The 27,319-nt window shown below is 45.2% G+C and overlaps 1 protein-coding gene and 1 long non-coding RNA gene across 2 annotated transcripts; one reads left to right on the top strand and one right to left on the bottom strand.

The window, feature by feature from the left end:
• Window positions 1-765: 765 nt before the first annotated feature.
• Window positions 766-2,294, bottom strand: LOC122777334. Its single transcript, XR_006361310.1, has 3 exons — window positions 2,073-2,294; window positions 1,889-2,004; window positions 766-1,798 (listed from the first exon to the last, which is right to left on the bottom strand). It is a non-coding gene; the product is annotated as an uncharacterized LOC122777334 (long non-coding RNA).
• Window positions 2,295-8,079: 5,785 nt separating this feature from the next.
• LOC122776872 (NLR family CARD domain-containing protein 3-like) lies at window positions 8,080-27,042 on the top strand (the record flags this gene model as incomplete). Its single annotated transcript, XM_044037630.1, has 8 exons — window positions 8,080-8,210; window positions 9,160-9,279; window positions 11,892-12,080; window positions 12,481-14,343; window positions 15,478-15,651; window positions 16,658-16,831; window positions 26,543-26,716; window positions 26,877-27,042. Coding segments are annotated over exons 1-8 (2,991 nt in total), but the record flags the coding sequence as incomplete, so codon positions are not given.
• Between the last annotated feature and the right edge of the window lie 277 nt (window positions 27,043-27,319).

Here is a 27,319-nt window from a genome sequence, read left to right as displayed (position 1 = left end):
TGATGTAGAACTTCAAAGAAGATTTGACAATGCTGAAGGAATGTCAAATGGTCAAGAAAAGCAGCTCGCTCTATAAGCTAAATCCAGTACTTCAAAATGGAGTCATGAGAGTTGGAGGGAGGTTGAGCCGAGCAGCGATGCCAGATGATTCCAAACAGCAAGCTATCTTGCCAAAGGATTCACACATCACACAGCTTGTACTGGGGCACATTCATGATGTAACAGTTCATGCTGGAAGGAACCACATGTTGGCTCAACTGCGACAGAAATACTGGATCCCTGGAGCAAACGGAGCTATTAGGAAGTTCTTGTCCACGTGTGTTACTTGTAAGAGATTGCATGGAACTGCTGGCAAGCAACTGATGGCAGATCTACCAAAATGCAGGGTCCTACCAGACGATCCTCCATTCACAAGAGTCGGTGTTGACTACTTTGGCCCATTCCGAGTGAAACGAGGAAGAGTGCAAGTAAAAAGATATGGTGTTATCTTTACATGTCTCGCCATAAGAGCAATACATCTAGAAGTCGCATCTTCACTTGACACTGATGCATGTGTGGTGGGGGCGATAAACGAAAAGATGATCTAGGGAGTTACACCAACAACGCCACCTTAGGACTTGCACCTAAAGAATTTACTCTTTTTCAAACTTTACTTTCTCAGAGCACAGGTCGGTACACAAATGAATACAGGCACGGTTTATAGAAAGTTTAACAAGTTTTATTTAGTCACAAATGGAAACATTAATTTATTTAAGTTATGCTGACTTTAACTTCTTCGATCCACTCATCGATACCAATACCGTGGCTGCCTCTGAAGACAGGACATCGTCTCTCGCGTGGGAGATACACCACACGCTCAGGTGCGGCAGAGTCCACCAACAGTCCACTTGAACTGGAGCCCGCCTGGGACACATCCCGATCCCGTCGTAGGCGGTCATTTTCAGCCTGGAGCTGCTCCATCCGACCCTGGAGGGCCTGGAGGTCCAGCGGTTCCTGCGACATCCTGGAGAACCTCGGCTGTTGGCCTGGAGGGCGGTCCGCAGCCCAAGCCACTGCCTTGCCTCCAAACAAAAGAAAAAAACAAACGAAGCTTGCTCTGCTTCGCTTAAAATAAAGTTACGACAATAAAACTACACCGTGCCTGATTGTGATTATCCTGCCGACAACGCCAAAAATGTGGTGGGGGCGATAAATGAAAGGATGATCTAGGGAGTTACACCAACAACGCCACCTTAGGACTTGCACCTAAAGAATTTACTCTTTTTCAAACTTTACTTTCTCAGAGCACAGGTCGGTACACAAATGAATACAGGCACGGTTTATAGAAAGTTTAACAAGTTTTATTTAGTCACAAATGGAAACATTAATTTATTTAAGTTACTTATCTACTGTAAAAACAATTATAGTTATTTTTATTTCCAAAGAGCACAATATTAATCTGTACCACAGACTCAGCTTAAGTTGAGACTGAGGAGATAACTAAGCTGAGGTCCTGCACAGCAAACAAAGAGAAAAGAAACCAAACAAAATATCAAACAAACTCAAATCAACACAAAAGAAAACAAAACCCATAATGCTACATGCATAACTTTTGCAGGTCCTCAAAGCTGTGCTACTTCCCACCCCCCCACTAAGGAGTCGCGGTCAGTCAGTCTTGAACTACAGTACACTACTTTAAAACGAGCGTCTAACTGACGAGGGCAGAGCAACTATGAGCAAGGCAACAAAAAGAAACAAAACGTGGAGATAAAGGCAAGAGGCAAGGCAGGGCAACAACAGCAACCTAACGCCAGGCAGGCTTGAAACAAAGAGACACAGCCAGATGTAAATAAATACATATAAGCTACATTAGCAGACACAATAATGTAAGGCTTGTGGCACTGTTTACCTGCATGGCGGGCTGTAGCCTGCACCAATAAATAATGAAGCCGTCAGAAGCTAGCGGCGGCAGCGGTGGCTAACCGGAAGGGGACACACACACACCATCACGGCATACACGCCAACCTACGGCAGAACATTGTCAGCACTACACCTTATCACATTTTCAGCGATTCTGAGGCTGCACTACATACCTGGAGAGCGAACACATGGCACATACTTGGCAGAGGAGAGAGAGAGACTGAACAACCACGGGACTATATGAACAGGTCTGCATTAGCAGCCCATGACGCGGCTGCACTACAGGTGCCGGTAAGGGGCGTGACACACACCTGCTGCAATCGCCAGACCTGCTGCAACATAACTAAAAGACACAGAAGGGAAATACAATATATACATTTATACAGCCAATAACCACCCGGTTACACATGTCTAAATGCAATCAGGAGATTCCTTGCTAGAAGAGGACAAGTCAAAGAAATGTACTCAGATAATGGAACCAACTTTCGGTCGGCTGACAGTGAGTTGAAGAAATCCATCAAAGAATGGAACATTAGCAAGATTGGAAAAGACTTGCAACAGAGAGGTGTTCAGTGGCACTTCAATCCTCCAGCAGGTTCTCACCATGGTGGGAGCTGGAAACGGCTGATTCGTTCAGTCAGAAAGATTCTGAACATCACAGTAAAGGAACACATTTTTTAGGTTAAGTTCTCTAGTAATTGTTTCAAGATATTGATAACAATTAGGGGCCGGTAATGTAGGAGCCTAAAAGCATGTTGTTGATGTTTAAGTTGTTAAATTACACAGTTCATTGATTATTAAGTAAATAAAATATTTACAATAATTAAAAGGGTAAATATATGATTATTTAGATTTAAAATATGTAAAATTTCATTTGTAATTGTTTGGACTGTATTAGAACTTGTTTAGACCTTTTAACGATCCCACACGAAGGGAGTTTTAGGGGCGTTACCGAGAGGTAATTAAGGCATTCGGACAAGCAGAGAGAGTAGAGCCACACAGTTTTTTGACCTCTCTCTCTTTCTCTCACTCTCTTTTCTCTATCTCTCCTTTTCTGTATATTGATTTTATTATTTTGAAAGTGGAAAAGATTTTGTTTTGTATCACCTTTTTTGATGTAAAGTAAAGACTTTAACTTTACAAGTGGTCTCCTGGATTTTTGTGAATTCGGAAGAGGACGAGAGGGATGATAGAGCGTCAAGCTATGGCTTCATTAGATGGAAACCTATACATACATATATAAACATGCACATACACATTTATGCACATATATATTGATGAATTGCAGTATTGCACTGGGATGTATTGCACATTCATCAGGGAGAGGAATATTGCACAGAATATTGCACATGGTTAAGGTGTGTGGTTATTTCACAGAGAGTTCAGTGGTTTTGATTTGCCATCAGTCTGACTGTGGCTTGGAAAAAGCTGTTAAAAAAGCGAGTTCTGTGTGTTTTGATGCTGTCCACTCTGCTGTGCCTCAGGTTGTACTTGCAGCATTTGTGTTTGAGCAGAAAGTGAGCGGGGTGGAGTGAGTCTCTGATGATTCCCTCTGCTCTTTTCCTACAACGCTGCGTATATACATGGAGTCCATGGTAGGAAGCTGTGTCCCAATAATCCTCTCTGCAGTCTTTATGACTCTCTGCAGAGCCTTCCTCTCTGCCTGTGTGGTGTTTCCGTACCAGACAGTGATGCCTGCGGTGAGGATGCTCTCTATCAGTCCTCTGTAGGCCAGGGTGAGAGGGCGGTGGTTCAGTCCAGCTTTCCTGAGCAGCCTGATGAAGTACAGTCTTTGCTGGGCTTTTTTCACTGTGGCTGTGGTGTTACAAGCTCAGCTCAGGTCAGATGTGACCTGCAGTCCCAGGAATCTGTAGCTGTCTGTCCTCTCCACCTCGGTCCCACTAATGAATAGAGGCTGTAGAGGGGGGGGTTTCTTCCTGAAGTCCAGGATTAATTCCTTGGTCTTGTCTGTGTTGGAGGAGGTCGTTCTCCTCTCCATAGACAACGATGTTGTTGACCAGGGCCCTGTATCCTGACTCGTCTCCCCCCTTGATGAGCCCCAGGATGGTGGTGTCATCAGCGTATTTAATGATGATGGAGCTGTCCTAGGTGGAGACACAGTCATGTGTGTACAGGGTGAAGAGTTTGGAGCTGAGGCAGCAGCCCTGTGGTGATCCGGTGCTGACTCTGATTTCAGCAGACACCCGTCCTCCCATCTTCACCGCCTGGGGCCTTTCGGTCAGGAAGTCCAGGATCCAGTTGCAGGTGGGAGTAGGGACTCCAAGGTCTGCCAACTTCACGATCAGTCTGCCTGGATGGATAGTGTTAAATGCAGAGCTGTAGTCCAGGAAGAGCATCCTGGCATACGCTCTGCTGCTCTCCAGGTGTTGTAGGATGTGGTGAAGAGCTAATGCTACCGCGTCGTCCACTGATCGGTTGGGGCGGTAGGCGAACTGGAGGGGGTCGACAGTGTCTGGAACCATGTTGTTGATGTGGGTGAGGACTAATTTTTCCAAGCACTTCATGGCGACTGGTGTGCCACTGGCCTAAAATCATTTAGGGTGTGTGTGGTCTTTTAGGGACTGGTATGATGGTGGAGGTTTTGAAGATACGGGGGACTACAGCCTGAGATAGTGATGTGTTGAAGATATCGGTATACACACTGGCCAGTTGTTCTCCACAGGCCTTCAGTACTCTGGGAGGCACTCCGTCGGGTCCCACCGCTTTGTGGGGGTTCACCTTCTTCAGAACCTTCAGGACCTGTGTGTGTGTCACCTGGAAGGCAGTCTGATGACTGTGTGTGTGTGTGTGTGTGTGTTATTGTGTGGGCAGTGCGTGCTGCTGAGTCATGCAGGGCAGAGGTGAAAACATAAAGAAGTCACTTTCAACACAGGCATTCTTTTTCAGTGTGTGGGTGAATTATAAGTTATTAGTTAGTATTCACCAGCAGAGGGCAGTGCAGGGTCAGGCAGCTGCAGAAAATTACAGTCAGATGAAACTTCCTCAGTTCAGTTTATTCTGGACAGAACACTAAATATTATAAATAAACATAACATTAAAATGCAAGCTGAAAAAAGAGGTCACATGACATTACATTACATTACATGTCATTTAGCAGACGCTTTTATCCAAAGCGACTTACAATAAGTGCATTTAAACATTTGGGTACAAATAAGAGCTAGAAGTAAGTAAGAGCTTCAAGTAAACCAAACTATGAAGTGCTAGTCATAAGTGCGATGTATACGTTTTTGTTTTTTTTGTTTTTTTTGTCGTTGTCGTCTTAGTCGAGGTAGAGTCGGAAGAAATGTGTTTTTAGTCGGCGGCGGAAGATGTGGAGGCTTTCCGCTGTCCGGATGTCGATGGGGAGCTCGTTCCACCATTTGGGAGCGAGGACAGTGAACAGTCTTGAGTTCTGTAAATGCCTCTGCGATCCTCTCAGTGAGGGGGCAACGAGCCGGTTTGCCGATGCAGAGCGAAGTGGGCGGGCTGGGGTGTAGGTTTTGATCATGTCCTGGATGTAGGCTGGACCGGATCCGTTTGTAGCATGGAACGCAAGCACTAGAGTCTTGAAGCGGATGCGAGCAGCTACATGAAGCCAATCAAGGGAGCGGAGGAGAGTAGTGTGGGAGAATTTTGGTAAGTTGAAGACCAGTCGAGCTGCTGCGTTCTGGATGAGTTGCAGGGGTTGTATGGCACACGCAGGGAGACCAGCCAGGAGGGAGTTGCAGTAATCCAAGTGTGAGATGACAAGAGCCTGGACCAGAACCTGTGCCGCCTTCTGGGTTAGAAGAGAGGTGACATAGCTGGTTGACAACACCGCTTTCAAACTGTTCACTGCTCACTTTAAATCCATGGAGATCAATCAAAATATCTCAGAACCTGACAGAATGAATTTGTCCGACTCTAATACTGCCCCCTGGTGCTTTCTCACATGTATGGCAACAGCTGGAATGGACATAAAAGTCATAAAAGTCCCCTCATGACTCTGTGGAAAATGATTGAAAATCACAATAAAAGTAAACAAAAAATAAATCAACCAAATGACAGGATCGGATTTTTCTAATTTAACATCTTCACTGTCATTGTGACGGTTAAATATCTTGTTGTGTGGAGATTGGGGGGCTGTCTCCACTGCCCCCTACTGTCTGTCAGTGGAAAAGCAGCCTTTCAAGATCAGGGCCGCTGACCCTTCACAGTTGGTTTAGAGTTAGAGATCTACAGGGTTAGACCCTTCAGAGTTGGGTTAGGATTAGAGATCTTCAGGGTTCGACCCTTCAGAGTTGGTTTAGGGTTACAGATCTACAGGGTTAGACCCTTCAGAGATGGGTTAGAGTTAGAGATCTACAGGGTTAGACCCTTCAGAGTTTTAGAGTTAGAGATCTTCCAAACCCTTCAGAGTTGGGTTAGGGTTAGAGATCTTCAGGGTTAAACCCTTCAGAGTTTGGTTAGGGTTAGAGATCTTCCCCTTCAGAGTTGGGTTAGGGTTAGAGATCTTCAGGGTTAGACCCTTCAGAGTTGGGTTAGGGTTAGACTGTTCAGAGTTGGGTTAGGGTTAGAAATCTACAGGGTTAGACCCTTCAGAGATCTCTTCTCCATTTCTGCATGAGTAAATCTGTGCTCGACCTCACGGTCTACTTCAAATAGACGTGATCATGCACTTATCAGGATCGGTTACACCCGACTTGACTTAGCCACACCTTCTCATCCTGATTTGATGTCCGCATAACAGACAGAATAAACTTATCGTAGATGTAGACTGGAGGAGCAGCAACCAGAGGCGTGGTTGAGCCGTCAACCCTGACAGGAAGACAGGGCCGGCTCTACCTAATTTTGTGCCCTAGGCGAGATTGCTCTCCGGTGCCCCCCCCCAACACTCACACACACACACACGAATTACACCAGCCAAATGAACAATCACACATGTTTAATTTGAACAACAACAGCAAACAACTTTCAAGTACCTCTGATCCCTGCTCTGACCCTGAGGTCACCCGTCATGTGATTCAGCAGCACCATATTTTAGGAACATTATTGTTTATTCATTTGTTAATATTTATTATTTTCAAGAGAGAACACACAAATGAGGGCGACTGGGAATAGAAAAACATTTTTATTGTCATTGTTTTAAATTTTTTTTTTTTTTTTTGCCTCGTGGCGCCCCTCCAGCAGATGGCGCTCTAGGCGACCGCCTATATCGCCTATGCCAAGAGCCGGCCCTGCAGGAAGATCACGCCTCCTTAACAGCTGATAAGGTACGTGATCACCTCACCTCAAGTGACAGTTCTGAGGAAAGCAGAAGATACACGGCCAAAGTGGTTAGACAAGGTAAAACTTCCTGTTGTGTTTTTCTTTTGATGTAAAAATAAGTGTCTTGTCGCTGTTTTTGTCAGTGTTGGATTATGGAGATCTTTTATAAATATTTCTGCTCAATGTCTCTGAAAGCTTGATAAGATCATCCTTTGACACTGTTTACCTACCATTAGTCCCTGAGTTTTGTTACGGACTGTACATTATCAACACACTATTGTGAGTTCTACTCTCACGAGCCTGTTGCAGCAGAGTAGAATTAAGAAATCCAGGATTTCTTAAAAAGCAAGTCATAATCTATGACAATAACTTGATTCTGACTAAGTCTGTTACACACGTCAAACCAGTCAAACCAGGTGTCATTTAAGCAGGTAAGTGTGTGTTCACTTATAATGAAACACTTCATACATAAAAAATACGATACAGTCGCTTTAAATAAGATCAGAGAAAAAGTGAATGTATAAGTAACACAATATAAATACTAAGCTTATCTGAGCAAAGTAGCCATTTTATACTGTTATGTAAACGGAGGTTGGATACATCAGGATTTCATGTAAAAAAGCAGAAGTATAAATAAAACTTAAAATAGGAAAAAACTTACCACTGCTCCACTGATGTCATCATATTTAGTGCCTGCTGCTGCAATGCATACTAGTGAGAACCTAGAGTCCTCACTAGTATGCATTGCAGCGCATCTCTTGTACTTCGTCTTTTTCCTCTTCCGCCAAAAGTTTGGCACGTAACTCCTCCCGCAATTTTAAGAAAACCCACACACATGTTTCTCTCTCTGTCTGTCTCTGTCTTGCTCTCGCTCTCACACTCTCTCTCTCTCTCTGTCTCTCTCTCTCTGTCTGTCTGTCTCTCTCTCAGAAGATGAGTGGTCGTGTGGAGGAAGACGAGGACTCAGCAGAGTCTCCAGGACCCAGCTGTCTGTCTGTGAAGTCTAACAATTCCAAACACATCCCTCTGAACTTCAGTAATGAACCTGGAGCCTCAGACACAAAGTAAGAGAGCTTCTTCAAACCTGTAACAGAGAAAAACTCTTCCTGCTCCTTCAGTATCAGTGGCTGCGTTCCTGTTGTGTGTGATCATCATAGAAACAGAAAAACATTTTTCTCAAACCGGTTTCTCTACATTTCCACTGCAGCACCAAGTCAACTCAGTTTATTTAGAAACAGGTGATTTTCCAGAATTCTCTGTAGAAACAAGCAAAGCAGTTCTAAGAGAAAAGAAAGAATCAAAGCTTATTGATAAGAAACTAAAATAAATGACTTAAATTAACCAACACAACAAGTACATAATGAATTTATTCATGAACAGTTAATTTCAGAGATGAAGTGAACCCTAACCCTAACTGTTATGGGAATTATGTACCTCATGTAATACATGAAGACAAATGTTCAATGCAACCGTTTGATGTGACCTGAGACCAGTGACAATTTGTATTGTTTTAGGAACTGTTTGATGTGACTTGTGAATAGAGACAATGGGTCAACGACTTAGGGCAAGGTGATAACAGACCCACAGAGGCGGGGGTCTGCACCTCATGGCAGGTTGATAGCAGACCATTGAGACAGATAAATACCATGTGTTTCCTCCAAGACTGGGAGTCTTCACTGTCTAACTGGCCTGTGTTGCTTTGTGAATGCTCCTCTTGTACAAGATTAAACCCTTGTTTGGACACTGAGCTGACTCCGATCTCCTTCCTATGGATCTCAATTCTTTTGACACTAACCCTTACCCTCCCGACACAGACAAGATGTCCATCACTTTGATTCTTCTCACTAAACATACATGAAAGCATCATGTCCACTGGCTAACCTGGCTAACATTAGCATACCAGACCTAAACCTGCATGTCAGGTCTACTCTGGAGGTCACACTGACTACTGAGGCTGCTTTCTGATCAAAGTGTCTTCATCATCAGTGATGGATGTGATGTTTGTGTTTGCAGACGTCAGAACCAGAGACGGAGACCAGAGTCTCCAGGACCCAGCGGTCTCTCTCTGAAGAGTGACATGTCCAAAGATCTACCCCCAACCTTCAGTCATGAACCTGGAGCCTCAAACACAAAGTAAGAGAAACTTTGTCCTGCAACACACACACACACACACACATACGAGTGACGAGTCAGAGAGCTTTAGAACTTTACAACAATCCATCAGAACCACTGTGAGACAAAGATGTAAGGACATAAACCCAGAATGTCTCACAAGTTTGTCTCGTGTCTCGAGTCGTCACTGAACTCAACGTTTGTTTCAGTTTATGAAGGTCAACAAACAAACTGTTGAGGGACGAGGGTTTTCATTCACTGTCCGTCTCAGCCACACACGTCCACCTGTCCCCGACATGTCAGTGATAAAGAAATGTCTTCACAGAGACATGTCCACCTGTCCCCGACATGTCAGTGATAAAGAAATGTCTCCACAGACACATGTCCACCTGTCCCCAACGTGTCAGTGATAAAGAAATGTCTTCACAGACACATGTCCACCTGACCCTGACATGTTAGTGATAAAGAAATGTCTCCACAGAGACATGTCTCTCCACCAACTCACAAAGCTGGCAACCACCTTGATCTCATCTTCACCAGAAACTGCTCCACCTCCGACCTCAAGGTAACTCCACTTCATGTCTCTGATCATTTCTTCATTTCCTACTCTCTCCCACTCTCCCAATCTGATGATCTCATCTCATCAGATATTGCACTTGTCCGTCGTAACATTCGCTCTCTCTCTCCCTCATCTCTCTCCTCAACTGTTCTATCAGCACTTCCTTCAGCTGACTTCTTCTCCCTCATGCAGTCCAACTCTGCCACAGACACCTTCCTCTCTACTGTCCTTCTCTCTTGACTCTCTCTGTTCTCTTACTTCACGGCGGATTTGTAAATCCTCCCCAGCCCCGTGGTTGTCTGACTCAGTGCGTGCTGAGAGAGCCACGATACGGGCAGCAGAAAGGAAATGGAGGAAATCAAAACACCCTGACAACCTGCTTACCAATCATTCTCTTCTTTCCACCTTCACTGCCTCTATCTCTGCAGCCAAACAATCTTTCTATCAGACTAAAATTCAATCCTCTTTCTCTAACCCCAAAAAACTTTTCTTGATCTTCTCTAACCTCCTTGATCCCCCCACTCTTCTACCAATTCACTACTTCACAAAAAGTAGATGACATTCGCTCTTCTTTCTCAAACCCAGCTCCTGATCTCACCACTCTACCAACCACAAATTCAGCTCCTTCTCTATCCTCTTTCTCCTCTATCTCATGATCAAGTTCTTTCCCTAATAACCTCTGCCCGCCCCACCTCCTGCCCCCTTGACCCTATCCCCTCTCACCTTCTTCAGTCAACTGCTTCTGATCTTCTTCCTTTCCTTACCCACCTCATTAACACATCCCTATCATCTGGTTGCTTTCCGGACTCTCTTAAAGAGGCCAGAGTGACCCCCCTCCTTAAAAATCCCACCCTTGACCCGTCTGAAGTAAATAACTACAGACCTGTCTCTCTTCTTCCTTTTCTCTCCAAAACTCTGGAGCGCGCTATCTTTAATCAACTCTCCTCCTACCTTCACCGGAACAACCGTCTTGATCCTCTTCAGTCTGGTTTTAAAGCAGGTCCCTCGACCGAAACTGCACTTCTTGCTGTCACTGAGCAACTCCACACTGCCAGGGCTGCCTCTCTCTCCTCTGTGCTCATCCTCTTGGACCTTTCTGCAGCGTTTGACACAGTTAACCACCAGATCCTTACTTTCTCCCTTCAAGAACTGGGTGTCTCAGGCTCTGCACTTACCCTACTCTCGTCCTATCTTCAAAACCGAACATACAGAGTAACCTGGAGAGGATCCGTGTCGGAACCCTGTCCTCTAGCTACTGGGGTCCCTCAGTGTTCTGTCTTGGGCCCTCTCCTCTTCTCTCTATTCACCAACTCTCTTGGTTCTGTTATTCTCTCTCATGGTTTTTCCTATCACAGCTACACCGATGACACCCAACTCATTCTCTCTTTTCCCAGCTCCGACACACAGGTAGCAGAACGGATCTCCGCTTGTCTGACCGACATCTCTCAGTGGATGTCTGACCATCACCTAAAACTCAATCTCGACAAGACTGAGTTTCTTTTTCTCCCAGGAAAGGGCTCTCCCACCACAGACCTGACCATCACCCTTGACAACTCTGTGGTAACTCCTTCTCATACCGCAAGGAACCTGGGTGTGACACTTGATGACCATCTCTCCCTCACTGCCAACATTGCTGCAACAGCTCCATCTTGCAGATACATGTTGCACAACATCAGAAGGATACGGCCTCTTCTAACCCAGAAGGCGGCACAGGTTCTGGTCCAGGCTCTTGTCATCTCACACTTGGATTACTGCAACTCCCTCCTGGCTGGTCTCCCTGCGTGTGACATACGACCTCTGCAGCTCATCCAGAATGCAGCAGCTCGACTGGTCTTCAACTTACCAAAATTCTCCCACACTACACCGCTCCTCCGCTCCCTTGACTGGCTTCCTGTAGCTGCTTGCATCCGCTTCACAGACACATGTCCACCTGTCCCCGACATGTCAGTGATAAAGAAATGTCTCCACAGACACATGTCCACCTGTCCCCGACATGTCAGTGATAAAGAAATGTCTTCACAGACACATGTCCACCTGTCCCCTACATGTCAGTGATAAAGAAATGTCTTCACAGAGACCAGTTTGCTGTTTCTGTGGACGAGCAGACGTCCCGCTGTCCTCTGTGTCAGGACGTCCTGAAGGTCTCCACCAGCTGTGGTCACTGGTTCTGCAGACGCTGCATCTCCTCATACTGGGACAAGTCTTGTCCACCAGGAGACTCCTGCTGTCCCCAGTGTGGACAGAGACCCAGACCAGGACCAGGTAAAGAGCATGAGACCAAACATTCACATTTGTTCTTCATCACTTTCACTTTCATAAACAGAGACCAACAAACTTTTAAAATGAAAGAACAAGAGAAAAATGTTTAAAGGTGAAATCTGTTCCTCATGTTAATGAAGGAGATAATGAAGATGATTCAGTTTAATCCTCTGCTGCCCTCTACAGGTTCAACACAGGATTGTTTACACTCATTTTCCAGCTTTTCTATTATTGTTGTTGTTTTCTATGCAGATGATACACTTTCCTTCACAGTCATCACTGTTATTCTAGAATGATTCTGTCTTTCAGAATACAACAATATCACATAAAGACGTGACACTGTCAGTGTTTTTTTTATTAAAACACTTTTTAAGTTTTTCTGTGGCTGATGAAAATAATCCTCAGCTGCTCACATTCTTTGTCTCTTGTCTTTCAGCAGATGTTGGTCTGCAGAAGGTTCTAGATGAACATAAGATCAGTCTGAGGAGCAGATTTGAACATGTGACTGAAGGAACTGAAGGAACAGGAAGTAGAACCCTCCTGAACAGGATCTTCACTGAGCTCTACATCACAGAGGGACAGAGTGAAGAGGTCAATACTCAACATGAGGTGATGCAGCTGGAGACGACCTCCAAGAAGAAGACGGTCCAGGACACTCCCATCAAGTGCTGCGACATCTTTAAAGCCTTACCTGACCAGCAGGGGAGCATCAGAGTCGTCCTGACCAACGGCGTCGCTGGTGTTGGAAAAACCTTCTCGGTGCAGAAGTTCACTCTGGACTGGGCCGAGGGTTTGGAAAACCAGGATGTGAATCTGCTGATTGTGCTCTCGTTCAGGGAGCTGAACCTGATCAGAGATCAGCAGCACAGTCTTCTCACGCTGCTCCATGTTTTCTATCTAACATTAGAGAAGGTCAGAGCAGAGGAGCTCGCTGTCTGTAAACCTTTGTTCATCTTTGACGGCCTGGATGAAAGCAGACTCTCACTGGACTTCAGCAGCAGGACGCTGGTTTCTGATGTCACACACAGGTCATCAGTCAACGTGCTGCTGACCAACCTCATCCAGGGGATTCTGTTTCCCTCGGCTCTTATTTGGATAACTTCTCGACCTGCGGCGGCCAATCAGATCCCTCCTACATGTGTTGACAGGGTAACAGAAGTACGAGGCTTCACTGACGACCAGAAGGACGAGTACTTCAGGAAGAGATCCAGAACTGAAGATCTGTCCAGCAGAATCATCTCACACATCAAGACGTCCAGGAGCCTCCACATCATGTGTCAAGTCCCAGTCTTCTGCTGGATCAGTGCTACAGTTCTGGAGCACATGTTGACCACAGAGCAGAAAGGAGAGCTGCCCAAGACCCTGACCGACCTGTACTCACACTTCCTTCTGGTTCAGACAAAGAGGAAGAAGAACAAGTACGATAAAGGACGTGAGACGAGTCCACGGGAGCTGACAGAGGCCGACAGGGACTTTCTTCTGAAGCTAGGGAGGCTGGCCTTTGAACATCTGCAGAAAGGAGACATCATGTTCTACCAAGAAGACCTGGAGCGGTGTGGTCTAAGTGTGACAGAGGCCTTGGTGTACTCAGGAGTTTGTACAGAGATCTTCAGAAGAGAGAGCGTGATCTTCCAGAAATCAGTCTACTGCTTTGTTCATCTGAGCGTTCAGGAGTTTCTGGCTGCAGTCTACATGTTCCGCTGTTTCACCAACAAGAAGAAAAAGGTCCTGAAGACCTTCCTGAGGAAACCTAATTTTATTAACAAGCTCTCCTCATTTTTTGGAACCGTTGCTGAGAGTGAATTATCTCTGGATGTGTTCCTGAAAGCGGCCATGGAGAAATCCCTTCAAAGTGAAAATGGTCACCTGGACCTGTTTGTTCGCTTCCTTCATGGACTCTGTCTTGAGTCCAACCACAGACTCTTAGGCGGTCTGCTGGGTCAGACTCAGAACAGTCCAGAAATCATCCAGAGGGTCATTGAGAACCTGAAGAAGATGAACACAGAGAACATCTCACCTGACAGAAGCATCAACATCTTCCACTGTCTGACAGAGATGAACGAGCAATCAGTGCATCAGGAGATCCAAGAGTTCATGAAGTCAAAGAACAGAGAACAGGAACTCTCTGTGATCCACTGCTCAGCTCTGGCCTACATGCTGCAGATGTCTGAGGAGATTCTGGATGAGTTGGACCTGAGCAAGTACAGAACATCAGACCAGGGGAAACAGAGACTGATTCCAGCTCTGAGGAACTGCAGGATAGCTGAGTGAGTTCAGACATGATCAATAACATCATCAGTCAGTGATGATTCATGGTTTAGTTTATCAAATACATATAGAGATGTTTTAAATGATGAAATTGAAGATTTGTCAGCTGGTTGTGATTCTTGTTTTGAACTGAATGAAAACACCAAATCACAACATTCTCTCAAGTCTCTGTTCATGATAAGACAGAAAGACAAGAGAAACACTAGGGGGCAGTGGAGAGAAAATCTGTGACAGAACCAGACTCAAACATGTGCAGCATCTGCCTCGACAGGTTGTGGTGAAAGGAAAAAATGGAGGACAGAGGAGAGGAGGGGGAGAGAAAGTGAAAGAGGGAGGTGAGGTAGAGACAGAAGAGAGAGACCAGGAGCAGAAATATAACACATGTGTCAGCTTCTAAGTTTAAACAGGACTTATGACATTTTTATACAACTACAATGTTATTGATGTTCTATTAATGAGACATAAACATTAGACTGATATCAACTTTAATTATAGTATCATATTAATAATAATGATAACAATACTACTGGTTTCAAGCAGCAACTTTGTCTAAAATCTCATCTTTTATTCTTTATTCAGGTTAAGGGGCTGCAGTTTGACTGCAGTTAGACATCTTTGGCGGACGACCGTGTCCCAGAATTCTTTGCAGCAATAAAGGTGGTGGTAATGCACCTTTAAGCTGGTTTACTAAACACAGATGAATCAAAGAATCAAATCAAGTGTAAAATATAGAATTGTAAAGATGTTGAGAAGAAGTGTGATTCAGGACTTTGAAGTGTAGAGGGCAGTATTGAACCTCTCAGTGTACAGCCTGCACACAGACTCCACCTGTTTCTGCTTCTTATCATTGATTCATATCATTGAGTTGAACTTGATGTGAAAAGTGAGGCTGTGTTGAAATTCACCTGTGACTTCTTTGTCATTTTGCTGCTGTTTCTTTGCGTCAAACGTCTTTATTCTTCACGTTCACTTGAACTGAACCTTCACACACTCGTGTGTCTCACAGTCACATGACTCATGCTTTCTAAATACACTGTAGAAAATGTTCAAATACATTTTCATCCTCGCAGCTGATATTTGACTCACACATTAAAATTCACCTGCTGAACAAAACACTTTTATTCTTTATTCAGGTTGAGTGACTGCAGTTTGACAGAGATCAGCTGTTCTTCTCTGGCCTCAGCTCTGAAGTCCAACCCCTCACACCTGAGAAAACTGAACCTGAGCTGGAACAAGCTGCAGGATTCAGGAGTGAAGCTGCTGTGTTCTGGATTGGAGAGTCCACATTGTAGACTGGAGACTCTGTGGTGAGTTCACTGACTCTCTGTTACTGTTGTAAATGTCAGATGTTTCATCCACAACTGAAAGTCATTCATGTTGTCACATGAGTTGAATCAGTGATGGTTGTTCCATGTTTCCACTTTTTCTTCCCTCAGATGTAGAATCAGGATCTTTTCACAGCTGACGTGTTTTTTGTTTTCTAAAGTGTTTCAGTCGCTGTAGTTTTCACGTCAGTCGCAGCTTTGACCTTTTCTGACTGAACTTGATGTTTTTCACTTTCTCCTCTGACACGTTCACATGTAGCCAATCAGAATGAGTGTTGTTGATGATGTCACAGCTGTGACTGTTTACAAACAAACAGGAGCTTCCTCTCATCTTCAAATCAGCTGTGTCTCAGTTCATAAGGCTGGATCCTCCAAGTGTGGACTCATGGTCCAGATGTTGTCAACATGTGTCACAGCACCGTGACGTGGGCGTGTCCCAACTGTCACATGACTCGTCATCTGGTGTGTGTTTGGCGGACGACCGTGTCCCAGAATTCTTTGCAGCAATAAAGGTGGTGGTAATGCACCTTTAAGCTGGTTTACTAAACACAGATGAATCAAAGAATCAAATCAAGTGTAAAATATAGAATTGTAAAGATGTTGAGAAGAAGTGTGATTCAGGACTTTGAAGTGTAGAGGGCAGTATTGAACCTCTCAGTGTACAGCCTGCACACAGACTCCACCTGTTTCTGCTTCTTATCATTGATTCATATCATTGAGTTGAACTTGATGTGAAAAGTGAGGCTGTGTTGAAATTCACCTGTGATTTCTTTGTCATTTTGCTGCTGTTTCTTTGCGTCAAACGTCTTTATTCTTCACGTTCACTTGAACTGAACCTTCACACACTCGTGTGTCTCACAGTCACATGACTCATGCTTTCTAAATACACTGTAGAAAATGTTCAAATACATTTTCATCCTCGCAGCTGATATTTGACTCACACATTAAAATTCACCTGCTGAACAAAACACTTTTATTCTTTATTCAGGTTGAGGGGCTGCAGTTTGACAGAGATCAGCTGTTCTTCTCTGGCCTCAGCTCTGAAGTCCAACCCCTCACACCTGAGAAAACTGAACCTGAGCTGGAACAAGCTGCAGGATTCAGGAGTGAAGCTGCTGTGTTCTGGATTGGAGAGTCCACATTGTAGACTGGAGACTCTGTGGTGAGTTCACTGACTCTCTGTTACTGTTGTAAATTTCAGTTGTTTACGCCACAACTGAAAGTCATTCATGTTGTCACATGAGTTGAATCAGTGATGGTTGTTCCATGTTTCCACTTTTTCTTCCCTCAGATGTAGAATCAGGATCTTTTCACAGCTGACGTGTTTTTTGTTTTCTAAAGTGTTTCAGTCGCTGTAGTTTTCACGTCAGTCGCAGCTTTATGGGGTTAAATTTGTTTCAATAATATTTGTATATGTGCAGAGGGTGACCCACACGTGTTTCTTGATCTGAATGCGTGTTTTGAGATCCACAAATAAAAAAATCCAATTTGTAACTTGTACATTGATTTTTACAAATATAAGTGTGTATTTGTCAATAATATGACATTTGTAAAACTAAAAATTGCATTTGTGAATTGTGATTCTGCATTTGTGGATCGCCACCACACGCATTACTCTCTTTCCACAGTTAGGGATTTTTGAGACGTTATATTTGTCTCAATAATGACTGTAGAACTTTCTAGCAGGCAAAGCTATTTGTCTTTCATTCTATTTATCTGTTCATTGTTGTAACTGGTATCAAAGCACCGTTGCCTTTAAAGTGCCTTTAAGGTGCATCGTCAAAGCCATGTTTTGTTATGTATTGCTTTCGTATGCGCCTTTGTAAATCCATCTATCATCAGAACCTGTACGACTTGTCGGTTTTATAACCTGATTGACTGTCTAACTGACTGTAGTTAGTAGCTAAAAAGATGCTGTCTAACTTCTACCACCAACAAGGTACTGTCTAACTTCCAACTTCTAACTGACTGACTCTCTGACTGACTGAAGTAAGTGGATAACAAACTGTCTAATTGCTAACTTACTGCTGCTTAACCGTGTATGTGGAATAAACCTTCAGAAAGACAGTCGAGTTGTGCCCGCCGTACTTGTTCTGGTTACCCTTTCCAGAAGGGAGTATTGAGCTGGAAAGACCAACCAGCAGAAATCTGGACAGTTATAAAACCGTTGTTGGCAACGTATCAGCGCAGTACGGACAGCCGAGCGGAGGACGACAATCGTGGAGCACCAGGACGCTGGTGAAGCGAATCAGTCGTGAATTACTAAAGAGCTGGAACAGAAGAGCCAACGCAGCCGTGAATAAGGTTGTGCACTTGGAATTCAGAACTCTTCTGGGCGAAGAGCCTCACAGAGGAGAAGCTGGAACAGAAGAGCCAACGCAGCCGTGAATAAGGTTGTGCACTTGGAATTCAGAGCTCTTCTGGGCGAAGAGCCTCACAGAGGAGAAGCTGGAACAGAAGAGCCAACGCAGCCGTGAATAAGGTTGTGCATAAGGAATTCAGAGTTCTTCTGGGCGAAGAGCCTCACAGAGGATTAAAAGAAGTGCCGCAGCCGTGAATAAGGTTGTGAGGATTGCACAAGGAACAACGAGCTCTTCTGGGCGAAGAGCCTCACAGACTGTGACATTGACACGTCGACAGTTGGGGGCGTTGACATCCGTGTGCCACTCATAGACGTGTCGTTTGCAAAGAACTGAATCCTTTGAACCAAGTCACTGGCAACGAACCAGAGAGTCAAATCCTTTGAACAATTCCAATTCCGGAGTCCAAAGAACACAAAAATGGCAGACGACAAGCCAGACCTGGAAGACCTACAACGGAAGCGATCAAATGCACAGCGGAGCCTAACGACGCGTATAAACTGCCTTAATTTCAAGGCTGGTCGTCTAGGCACAGGAAAATTGTCGCAAGAGTTGGCAGGGTTGGAGAACGACTATGATACTTTCGTCTGCGCCTGCAGTGAATATATCGAAGAACTGGAACAAATAGACTCAACGGACGACAACTGTGAGTTAAGAGACACTCTGACAAAGAGGGACGCCATTGGGCAAAGGTACCATGAGACAATGGAAATGTTGTGGTTTAAGGATGCTGAGCCAGAAATAAGCACCCTTGTGGCACGGTTCAATTTAGCTTTCGACCAGGCCGAGGTACTCGGCAGGAAAAGTGCGCTACAGCAGTGTCAGCAAGAGGCCAGAAGGAAGGGACTGGATCAGGAACTCCAAGAACTCAGAGACGCTGTGTATGTTTGGAAAGACTATCGGCCATACGGGAAAGAAAAGTGGAGACTTCTTTTAACATTGGAAATTAAAAAGGAGGAACTGATGGATGAGTGGTCATGCCGCCGGGATAACAAACGGGGAGATGGGCATACCCGACCAGTAACTCGTGCTAGTACCACCCCACCTGTTCACACCCACTCAGCTATCAGGCAGGGCACCATTGCTGGCACCAGTCCCCCTCATCAACCTCCTCAACAGCCTCAACAACGTAATTATGGACCCACTGCCAGCTTTACTCAGCCTCCAACCCTCACCAGTACACCATGGCCACCGAGGTTTCACACTGCTCCCACCAACACCAGCATGGGACAAAGGGGAACTGTGCCCACCAGCAACTTTGGTACAGTCACAGGGGAAGAAGTCAGCTCTCAGTGGGCCCGACCCAAAGCAAAGATCACACCGATTAGCTTGCCTAAGATGTCTGGGAGCAGGACAGCTGACTGGGAGAGTATCCAGGTGCAAGCGGGTCCCACAGAGTCCATCGAAGAAGAGCAGAAGAGACTGAAGGGTCAAGTGACAGAGTTACAGAAAGTAACGGAAGTCAATGTCAAGAAGGTAGAGGAGCAGAGTAAACTGAGGGCCGAGATGCCTGAGCTGCTGAGCTCTGAAAGGACCCGAACTGCAGAGCTGCAGGCGACATTGGCGCAAAGTCAGGAGAATCTCACTGAGCTTCAGTCCGACTTCTACCAGAAAGAGTCAGAAGAAGAAGAGTCTACTCTGCATCAAGACCTCAAGGCACCAGAAGAGACCCAAACTGCAGAGCTGCAGGAGACCTTGGTGCAAAATCAGGAGAATCTCACTGAGCTTCAGTCTGACTTCTACCAGAAAGAGTCAGAAGAGTCTACTCTGCATCAAGACCTCAAGGCACCAGAAGAAAGACTGAGCTTAGCACAGGAGGACTTGGCTACCAACACCAGCCAACTCCTGCTAACCACACCACTGCTAACTCCAAACCAGACAGGTTTGGAGGCTCAGACAAAGGAACTGAAGAGAAGCCACAGCTCATTGGAGCCAGAGCTCACTGAACAAGAGCAGAAGCACCTGGTGATACCGTCTTTAGAGAGCAGACTTTCTGAGAAAATGCTAACACAGTGGCTTGCGCATGTGAGCAGCCCCAAAAACTATGCCTTCCAGGGAAACCATTTCGAGAAGCTCTTATTGTTCCTGGCGCCTTTCCTGAAAGGCCAAAAGTCATTACTCACAGGAGTAAAGCTTTTGAAGTTCAGCCAGCCAATCCCCATTTACACTTCTGAGAGACCTAGCTACCATGAGAAGCCGGTCGACTGGAGGAGGATCCTTGAGGGAGTGGAGAAGATCCTGAAAGCAAGGGGCTTCTACCTCAAGCCCTGGGTCCGGTCTGGTCAAAGTGGGAGGAAGGACGAGGCAAAGCCTGACCAAATGACTCTCCTTACTAAAGGAGAAGTGGATGTAAAAGCACCAAACCCATTAACTCGTTGGGTCCTACTGAGCCAGATCACTGGATTGTACGACCCCATCGACCTAACAACACCTGTGAAGCAAAAAGGTGTGATTCTCGTGAGGAAGGCCTCCCAGGAGGCTGGCAAGTTCACTAAGGACACTTGGGATGAGTCCCTCTCTGACGAACTCCGGGGGAAAGCAATCGAGCTGTTCAAGGAGTACGCTCGCTTGGGGAGCATCAAGTTCAACAGAAGCCTCACACCCTCCGGCTGGAGGGGCGAGCCCTGGGGAATCACATTCTCTGACGGAAGCTGTGAATCTTACGGCGCCGTACTGTACCTGCGATGGGAAACGTCAGATGGTGTAGTTACCCGGTTGGTGGACTCAAAGGCCAAGTTAACCCCCTTGAACCAGAAAGGCGAAGCTGTCAAAGCTGAAATTTGTGGGGCTGTCTTCGCCACACGCCTGAAGGGATACATGCTGAAGCATGGAAGATTGGCTGTAGAAAAGTGGTACCACTTCATAGACAGTCAGACTGTGCTGGGAGCCATCCAGCGAGACAGTTACGGATTTCAAACATTCTTTGCAAATAGGGTCGGGAAGATCCAGAAGGCTGGGCCCGTAACTGATTGGTGGTGGATCCCAGGTGAAGTCAACGTCGCTGATCTCGTCACGAGAGGGTGTTCACCCAAGCGACTAGACGAAAACTCCGTGTGGCAGAAGGGTCCCGAGTTCCTGTCTAGTCCAGTGAAAGATTGGCCTATGGAATCTGCAGCAAAAGTGGCGGCTGATGCTAAAGAGACAGTGAGTAAACTCCAGAAGAAAGACTTTACAGCAGCTCTCATCAGAACCCAAGCGCAGAAGTTGTTAAATTCTGGCAGTGAAGGCCGGAATTTCACAGATGGCGATAGCAGGTCTCTAGCAGGGCTCCAGTTGGCAGGATATGAGACGAAATCGATCCCTGTCGAGACCAAGAAAGATGAGACACTGGGGGGAGCCACACTCATAGTCCGAGTGGGTCTGAAAAGGTACAACCCTCTAGCTAAGCTCTGTGGAGGGGTCAGTCACGCCCGAAAGGCTGTAAAGAAATGCGTTGCTCGTATAGGGAGAGCCCCTATTCCAGCAAAGTGGGAGGTAGAACTGACAGTGACCGAACTTGAAACTGCATTCCAAGATCCCCCTACGTCATCCCGCTACGTCATCAGAGACACTGTGAGGCGGGGAATAAAGAACAGACTCGTCGTCAACAAGGACGAAGCGTCGGGGCTCCTGCGGTGCTACGGCAGAGTCCAAGCCATCACCGGGGGAAACCCCGGAGTACCCCTGGTCCCATATAATGCCTGGATCAGCACCCTGCTCGCACGGGAAGCCCACGGAGCCAACCATGAAGGCATCGCTGGCACACTCCTCAGAGTGAGGTCCAAAGCATGGGTAGTACAGGGGCCAAGAATTGCAAGAAGCATCATCGACTCCTGCGTGCACTGTCGAAAGACCAAGGCAAGGTTATGCAGGCAACAGATGAGTGAGCTTCCTAGTGAACGATCTGAACCAGCCGCACCGTTTGAGCTAACAGCACTGGATCTCTTTGGCCCACACGTTGTCAGAGACACTGTAAAGCGAAGAACAAAGATGAAAGTCTGGGGAGTAGTATTCAGTTGTATGGCTTCCAGGGCACTGCATGCTGACATCGTGGAAGACCTGTCAACGGACGGCTTCCTAAAGGCGTACCAGCGCTTCACAGCTCTCAGGGGCCACCCAAGAAAACTTTGGTCGGATCAAGGGACCAACTTCGTGGGCGCCAAGCCAGTTTTAAAGGAGCTCTATGAATTCCTGGACAACATCGACAAGGATCAAGTCCAGAAGAAAGCGACCGCTGCTGGGACCGAATGGGCGTGGGTGTTTCACCCAGCAGACTCTCCCCATCGAAACGGAGCAGCTGAAGCAGCAGTCCGTACACTCAAGAGAGCGTTGAGCAACATCGGGGTGGAAAGTCACCTGACAGCACTGGAGTTCCAGACTCTCCTCTACCTGGCAGCTAATCCGTCAAACGAAAGACCAATCGGCGCAAGAGTCCAGGTACAAGACGAGACTGTAGGAGTCGTCACTCCCAACTCACTTCTGCTTGGCCGTGCTGGGCCTAGCGGGGACTCTCGAGGGTTCGAATACCGGACTTACCCCGTTGCGCGCCTGAGAGCGGTCCAGATCAAGGTCGACAAGTTCTGGAAGCGGTGGAGCCAGCTGGCGGGCCCGGGCATCTTTGTTCGACAGAAGTGGCACACGCCCGCAAAGAACGTCACGGTGGGAGACTTAGTGTGGTTGGCTGACCAGAATGCACTGAGAGGCCAGGTTAGGCTCGGTCGAGTTGTGGAGGCCCATCCTGATGTGAAAGGCGTAGTACGAGATGTGAAAGTGAGGACGTGCCAAAGTTGTCCAGTTTCCAGTGGACAAGGTGGGAAAGGCAAAGACAAGGAGAACCGTCCCTCCACCATCCTTCACAGAGATGTCAGAAGGCTGGTGGTTCTGTTGCCAGTGGAGGAACAGAAATGGATTCCCCACCACATGATGGTGTGTTTCGGAAAAAGGGATCAAGACCCCCCCTCCACCATCCTCCACGAGAGGTGGTGGTGTGTTTCGGAAAGAAAAAGGATCAAGACCCCCCCTCCACCATCCTCCACGAGAGGTGGTGGTGTGTTTCGGTAAAGGGCGTCACTGCTTCATCAAGGACAATGTGAAACCTTTATTTGTCATTTGTATCTGTTATTCATATCGTGTGTAATACGTTCATACTCCACGATGTAGCTTTATGTACCCATTTGAAAGGTAAAATTGTGTGTAACGCGTTCGTACCCAGCAATGTAGCCATTTCGAAAGGCAAAATTTGTGGTTGTTGTGGCCTACTTGGATTTAGGAATCAGTAGGCCAAGTGGGAGGTGTAGAACTTTCTAGCAGGCAAAGCTATTTGTCTTTCATTCTATTTATCTGTTCATTGTTGTAACTGGTATCAAAGCACCGTTGCCTTTAAAGTGCCTTTAAGGTGCATCGTCAAAGCCATGTTTTGTTATGTATTGCTTTCGTATGCGCCTTTGTAAATCCATCTATCATCAGAACCTGTACGACTTGTCGGTTTTATAACCTGATTGACTGTCTAACTGACTGTAGTTAGTAGCTAAAAAGATGCTGTCTAACTTCTACCACCCACAAGGTACTGTCTAACTTCCAACTTCTAACTGACTGACTCTCTGACTGACTGAAGTAAGTGGATAACAAACTGTCTAATTGCTAACTTACTGCTGCTTAACCGTGTATGTGGAATAAACCTTCAGAAAGACAGTCGAGTTGTGCCCGCCGTACTTGTTCTGGTTACCCTTTCCAGAAGGGAGTATTGAGCTGGAAAGACCAACCAGCAGAAATCTGGACAATGACTCCCTTCATCAGCAGGTGGCAGTGTTTTACAAGTACAATCTAGCTAAAGTGACAATGCACTCCATGGCATGGATGTATTATAAGAACTGGATAGAGCTTCACCCCCTCTGCCTTGAAGACAATGTTGTCATGGTGGCCACTCGTGGTACTGCAACAAAAAACAAAAAGCAATTTTCCCATTGAGCACAATAGTAAAATAGATGCCTGTAAAAGTGTCCACAAGACACCTGGAGACATGGACACAGGCATGTATAGATCTTTATAATCTACATTTTTAATTCATGAAGTTTCACAGTTGTAAAACCTTCCTAAAGGCCATAAAAAGCCCAGAAACATCTTATTTCTCAGAGTGACGTCACAGCTGTGTACGAGCACAGCAAAGCGCGTCTCGGGAACGGCGCTACTGTCAGGGAACCGTACGATGTGAAAACCTTATGAGAAATGTTAATAAATGAAGGCAATTCTTTGACATTTTTTAAAATATTACAACAAAGCAGGTTTTAGTTATTTATTCGTTGCTCATTCGCATTTATTTTCAAACTTATTATCGATGTATTAATTGGCTGCCAGACATTTTCAGAGCAGTGGACGTCTATAGCAGTCAATGGCAGCCAATGAGTTAACGACCTGCCGTGTGGAGTCATACTGACACGGGGCAGATGGCGGTTTGAACTGTGGAGCTGTGACCGTGTGATGCACTGAGACCTGCGCTCACATCACCACTGATTCCCGGGGAGGCTGCTTGTCTTATCGTCATGATCGGTTCATAAAGTTACTGATGAATGTGATGAACACATGAATTAGAGTGAAAGAGTTTGGAGTTATAAAATTACGTTCACCACGTTGTTATTGTTCCTAATAATATGATTGTGAGTCTGCAGGTTTTCTGGCCTGACTTTACTTTAATATTTGATGATTATTATATTTACCATAAATTGTAATTATAATGATAAGTTAGCTTTATTTGTAAACCACCTACAAAAACAGTTAGAAATGTGAACTTTGAAATTTAAATCAAAATACAAAGCATAGCAATGAGACCAAAATCATATGCATGGTCTCATTCAATGGAATTGTTTTTTTATTCATCATAAAAGTACTTCATGTTGAAATTATTTTCTTGGACAATAATATATAAAATCCCAGAGTCCTGTGACAGTTATTAGCATACAGTATATCAGTGAATGGAAAATCAAGCAAAAATCGTCCAAGAAAACAACATCATTCCTGTAACAACACGTAAAAGCCAGAACCATTAAAATGACCATTTTAACTGACGCACCGAAAGGGGCGGTGCTCTATCCAGTTCTCATAATAGATCCATGCCATGGAGTGCATTGTCACTTTAGCTAGATTGTACTTGTAAAACACTGCCACCTGCTGATGAAGGGAGTCATTATTGAGAGAAATATAACGTCTCAAAAATCCGTAACTGTGGAAAGAGAGGAATGCGTGTGGTGGCGATCCACAAATGCAGAATCACAATTCACAAATGCAATTTTCAGTTTTACAAATGTCATATTATTGACAAATACACACCTATATTTGTAAAAATCAATGTACAAGTTACAAATTGGATTTTTTTATTTGTGGATCTCAAAACGGATCAAGAAACACGTGTGGGTCACCCTCTGCACATATACAAATATTATTGAAACAAATTTAACCCCATAAAGCTGCAACCTTTTCTGACTGAACTTGATGTTTTTCACTTTCTCCTCTGACACGTTCACATGTAGCCAATCAGAATGAGTGTTGTTGATGATGTCACAGCTGTGACTGTTTACAAACAAACAGGAGCTTCCTCTCGTCTTCAAATCAGCTGTGTCTCAGTTCATAAGGCTGGATCCTCCAAGTGTAGATTCGAGGTAACGCTGCTGTCCTTCGGACACTAATCACCGAGCGTCCGCTGAGGCGAAGTTGATCACCTCCGATACCGTCGCTGCCAAACTATATATAATACATCATATCTTAATACACAAACCACATTTTTGAATTCTAAATGACTAATTTCTCGGCTCAAATGATCTTAAAACTGAAAAATATTTATTTCAGGTTTCTATTTCTTTTCTCTGCTGCTATGCTGTGATACATGGCAGCCATGCCATTTCAGACCAAAGCAATGAATCAGACTCGATCAGCATTAGCCCCGCCCTCTGACTTTGATGGGCGAGTTTGACAGATGAAATCAATTAATGATCCACTGCAACACGGACCATGAAATAATGAAATGTGTCATTAAATAATGAAATGTGTTATTAAATAATGAAATGTGTCTTTAATTAATTAAATGTATTTAATGACACATTTAATGATTTAATGGTGTATTTATTTATTTAATTTGGTCCCTTTTGGTCCTCCATAGAGAAGAAGTGTGATTCAGGACTTTGAAGTGTAGAGGGCAGTATTGAACCTCTCAGTGTACAGCCTGCACACAGACTCCACCTGTTTCTGCTTCTTATCATTGATTCATTTCGTTGAGTTGAACTTGATGTGAAAAGTGAGGCTGTGTTGAAATTCACTTGTGACTTCTTTGTCATTTTGCTGCTGTTTCTTTGCATCAAACGTCTTTATTCTTCACGTTCACTTGAACTGAACCTTCACACACTCGTGTGTCTCACAGTCACATGACTCATGCTTTCTAAATACACTGTAGAAAATGTTCAGATACATTTTCATCCTCACAGCTGATATTTGACTCACACATTAAAATTCACCTGCTGAACAAAACACTTTTATTCTTTATTCAGGTTGAGGGGCTGCAGTTTGACAGAGATCAGCTGTTCTTCTCTGGTCTCAGCTCTGAAGTCCAACTCCTCCCACCTGAGAGACCTGAACCTGAGCTGGAACCAGCTGCATGATTCAGGGGTGAAGCTGCTGTGTTCTGGACTGGAGAGTCCACATTGTAGACTGGAGACTCTGGAGTGAGTTCACTGACTGAAGCTGCTGTTGTTTTTTTAAACTTTCATTTCATTTACATTAAACTCATTTTATTCACTGATGAATAAAATAAACTACACACACAGTCACACACACACACTCACACACAGTTGTCTAAAGTCTCATGTTTTATTCTTTATTCAGGTTGTGTCGCTGCAGGTTGACAGAGATCAGCTGTTCTTCTCTGGTCTCAGCTCTGAAGTCCAACCCCTCACACCTGAGAGACCTGAACCTGAGTCTGAACCAGCTGCAGGATTCAGCAGTGAAGCCTCTGTGTGATCTTCAGAAGAGTCCAGACTACAGACTGGAGACTCTGAGGTGAGTAGAGTGTTGTTCTAATCACAGTCAGACAAACATCAGTGTTTCCTCAGTGAAGCTGTGACAGCACAATAGTGACAGACTTCATGATTGGACACAAAGACACAGAGAGACAACAGACGAGCTGCTGCTTCTCACAGACTAGAGCTGAGCGCCTCACATGATGAGCGTCCATCAGCTATTTGTAGTTTGACTTCATCACAGATTATAGATCCACTGTATCATACACTGTAAAAACAGCAGCACATCTTGTTTGGTTAGAAAACGTC

This window comes from Solea senegalensis, linkage group LG11, assembly GCF_019176455.1.
Source record: "Solea senegalensis isolate Sse05_10M linkage group LG11, IFAPA_SoseM_1, whole genome shotgun sequence".
NCBI classification, from domain to species: domain Eukaryota; kingdom Metazoa; phylum Chordata; class Actinopteri; order Pleuronectiformes; family Soleidae; genus Solea; species Solea senegalensis.
The sequence above is the reverse complement of the archived record's forward strand: the minus strand, read 5'-3'. Positions and strand labels throughout refer to the sequence as shown.